General features: G+C 40.0%; 1 protein-coding gene across 9 annotated transcripts in view; it reads right to left on the bottom strand.

Moving 5' to 3' along the window:
- Window positions 1–3,446, bottom strand: part of PPFIBP1 (PPFIB scaffold protein 1) — a 174,650-nt gene that overhangs the window by 45,233 nt on the left and 125,971 nt on the right. For all 9 annotated transcript variants that reach the window (XM_024733400.1, XM_024733406.1, XM_024733404.1 and 6 more), the window contains 3 exons: window positions 2,620–2,706; window positions 1,409–1,522; window positions 264–395 (listed from right to left, as the gene is read on the bottom strand). In XM_024733400.1, coding sequence (XP_024589168.1) covers window positions 264–395; window positions 1,409–1,522; window positions 2,620–2,706 — 333 coding nt within the window. The remainder of the gene's footprint in view (window positions 1–263; window positions 396–1,408; window positions 1,523–2,619; window positions 2,707–3,446) is intronic.

The following is a 3,446-nucleotide window of genomic DNA, read 5'->3' as shown; positions in this document are numbered from 1 at the left end:
CCCCAAAAAAAAAAAAAAAAAAAAAAGAAAAAGTCTCAAAATATAAATTACCACTATCATTTAGTGATAAAAAGTCAGTATAAGTTTATTCTTAAAAAGAAGCATGGATAATGAGGGAACATAGTAATTAACTGCCTCTCCTTCACAACTCCAAGGAATTTCAACTTGTTCTAGGAATACGTGTGTGCGAGATATATAAGTATGCATATATATGTGCATAGATACGTATATGTATATAAAGAGAGAGGAAGGGTATCACTTACTTCTGTGTCTCTGAATCTATCTTCGTAATCCAATCTGTCCTTCTCTACAGCTGTCAGTTTTAACTTCAAGTTAGATATTTCAGCCATCAGGTCCAACTTCTGAGTTTCTAAGGATGTCCTGCTCAGAAGCTCCTATTAGAATTTAAGAGATACATCCAAAAGTTGTTTTATTGTAAACAGCCACATATGGATGTGTCTCACTTATGACTGCAAAGCAGTAACTCTTAAGTAGAGGATGTGAAGATTAATTACTAAATAGATACATTTGGAAAAAATCATTTGCTTTCGTTACCCTTCAAGAGCCGAACTAATGCTCAATAAGCATTATATTGATACACACATATATAAAAGTATATATTCTTAAGCCTGACGATAACACTGATGATGCTATTACGTTTGCTATGTGCCAGGCACTGTTCTTACAGGTATTCAGTGGTTCAGTCCTCAAAACAACCTTATGAGATAGAAACTCATAGGATAATTCATGAATTATTCTTATTCAACAGACGAGGAAGCTAAGGAACAGAGAGGTTAAGAACTTGCAGAAGGTCATACAGCAAGGAAATGGCAAAGCAGAGACTCAACCTTAACAGTCTCGCTCCAGTGTGTATTCTACCTGCTGTATTATAGGCCCTCTCACAGACGAGCACCACATGTGTGTGTACCCACATCCATTATAAAATTTTTCCAATAAGTCATATAAGGTACTTATCTTTTTTCTTAATCATAAAATATACATTCATGGTTGGAAATTAGGAAACCGTAAAGGAGACATTTAAAATTATCTACAATCCTATTAATATTTTATTCCAGACTCTAATTGCAGTGAACACTTTCTACTGTGTGTATGTGTTTAGAGACCTGCTACTCTAGGTTTTTTGCTTAAAATAAGCCAGGGGACTTCCCTGGTGGTCCAGTGGTTAAGACTCCACGCTTCCACTGTAGGGGGCGTGGGTTTGATCCCTGGTCGGGGAACTAAGATCCCACATGCCGAGCGGCGCAGCCAAAAAGAAAAAAAGTAAAATAAACCAGGCTAAGTGAATCACGAAATTCACCACTGCATCAGAGCAAACACAACATATAAATGTAGCATCTCAAATAGGCCAGCAGAAAAACCCCACCTCGGTACCGGCTTCCGAACATACCTGTTGCAGCATTTCTTCTGTGGCATTCAACTTCTCTCTGTGCTCTTCAAGGCAAAACTCCAAATCGCGAATCTTTTCTCCCTGAGCCTCTACCTGGTCTGTTAACACACTTACCTGTATTTAGAGCAAAATATTGTAATGGATTAGGAAGAATTTGGGTCCCACTGCCAACTTTATTTCTCTATATAAAACAAAAACTGGGATGATGTTACCACTCATTTGGCTGTAAAAAAAAGAAATCTGAGAATTAATAAGAAACCAGACCTTCACACTCTTATTTATGTGATGCTTATTGGTCTGAGGACTCTTATTCAATTTTCAAGGAAGTTAGGGCTGATTGGGGATGTGCAACACTTCATAGAGAAAGAGCATGTACAGAAATTATCTTTTTTGAGGGATGGTGGGGGTAGGAGGTGGTATTAGAGATTAAGAGAGGAAATGAAGTTAATGTTTGAAAGAGAAGTTATCAAGGACTATTTAAATCTGACGCTGGACAAACAAAGAGTCCAGGGAATCCAACCTCCATGAGATCTTTCATGATCACACCGTCCACGGATGTGTTCGAAAGCCAGGGTGTAGCTCAGAGGTGCAAGAGGAGCCACTGGCTTAGTCCTTCATCCTCAGTGCTTATTGCAAACCTGAGTTTTCCTCCCAACGATCACCAGCCTCGTAAATATGTTTCAGTTCTTTTAGCTCAACATACCAAAGTAAAACTACGTGCCAAGGATTTAAAGGATTATGAAGGAGAGGAAAACTCTGATTTAGCCTACAAACAGGACTCCACTACCCACTTTGTGTTTTGTTTGGTCCATGGTATCATTTTTAAAATTGAAAAATTAAATATATATTCAGATTCAGAAATACTTATTCATATTTATGGAACAGATGTATGAATATATAGACACACGTATATAGTATAAAAATCAGAATTTCTGCTATATATTAAAAAAGAAACAGATCACATCAGAAAATCAGATGACACTGTGCCTGTCATCAGACTGGCCCTTGAAGAGCAGAGGCTGAGAAGTGTCGTTCACATGTATGCTTGTTCTGCCACAGTCCCCACCGCTCCTGAACGTGTACAGACGGCCTACTGCGCTTACTTCTATTAGCAGTCTGGCTCCTGCGAGCATCTGAACTTGCCATACCAATTTAAAATGGTCTTTGTAAGTTAAGTCATGAGGGAAAAACAGCATTTAAAAATCACTTGCCTGAAGAACGAGAGATTCTTTATCATTTTCTAAACGTGCCAGCCTTTCTTGATACACATCTCCATTCCCAGGGAGGTGTCCATTTGTCTGAAAAAGGAAGTGATATGGGTAAGCCTGACCCTCTTTAAAACTGAACTACTGTGAGGGACTTCCCTGGTGGCGCAGTGGTTAAGACTCACGCTCCCAATGCCAGGGGCCCGCGTTCAATCCCTGGCCAGGGAACTAGATCCCACATGCATGCTGCAACTAAGAGTTCACATGCCACAACTAAGGAGCCGGCTAGCCGCAACTAAGGAGCCTGCCTGCCTCAACTAAAGACCTGGCGCTACCAAAAAAAAAAAAGGAGAGTAAAAACTGAACTACTGTGGGTAAATAAAAATTGCATATGTTTTTAATCCAAGGAACCTGAATTGAATTCAGCGCAGCTGTTACTGCCCTTAATAGAAAATATGAGAAGGAAACATGGTTCATATACAAAGCAACAAGAACAAAAAACAACTCATCAAGAAGAAAATAATGACCCAAAAGGAACAGTGGCTACTGATAGTCACTGACAGTGGATGCCCACCTGGGCACGCAAAGCTTTGTGAGCGTGTGGTCCGGCACAAAATCGCTCTTTCCCCCTGAATGCCTCTATCAGCGGGAATGACCTGGGAGGTCCTTCCATTCCTGCCCTCTCCTCCCAAATCCAGGACTACCGATGCCGGCCTTTACACGGGAGACAGCAGGGGCAACTTACACCACCGGCCTCTTCCTGCTACTCAAGTCTTCAAATCACAGGACAAATCTTCCCTTCCTCTTTTTTTTTTTTTTTTTTTTTTTTTTTT

The sequence above is a fragment of the Neophocaena asiaeorientalis genome, unplaced genomic scaffold, assembly GCF_003031525.2.
Source record: "Neophocaena asiaeorientalis asiaeorientalis breed wild unplaced genomic scaffold, Neophocaena_asiaeorientalis_V1.1 scaffold150, whole genome shotgun sequence".
NCBI classification, from domain to species: Eukaryota; Metazoa; Chordata; class Mammalia; order Artiodactyla; family Phocoenidae; genus Neophocaena; species Neophocaena asiaeorientalis.
The sequence above is the reverse complement of the archived record's forward strand: the minus strand, read 5'-3'. Positions and strand labels throughout refer to the sequence as shown.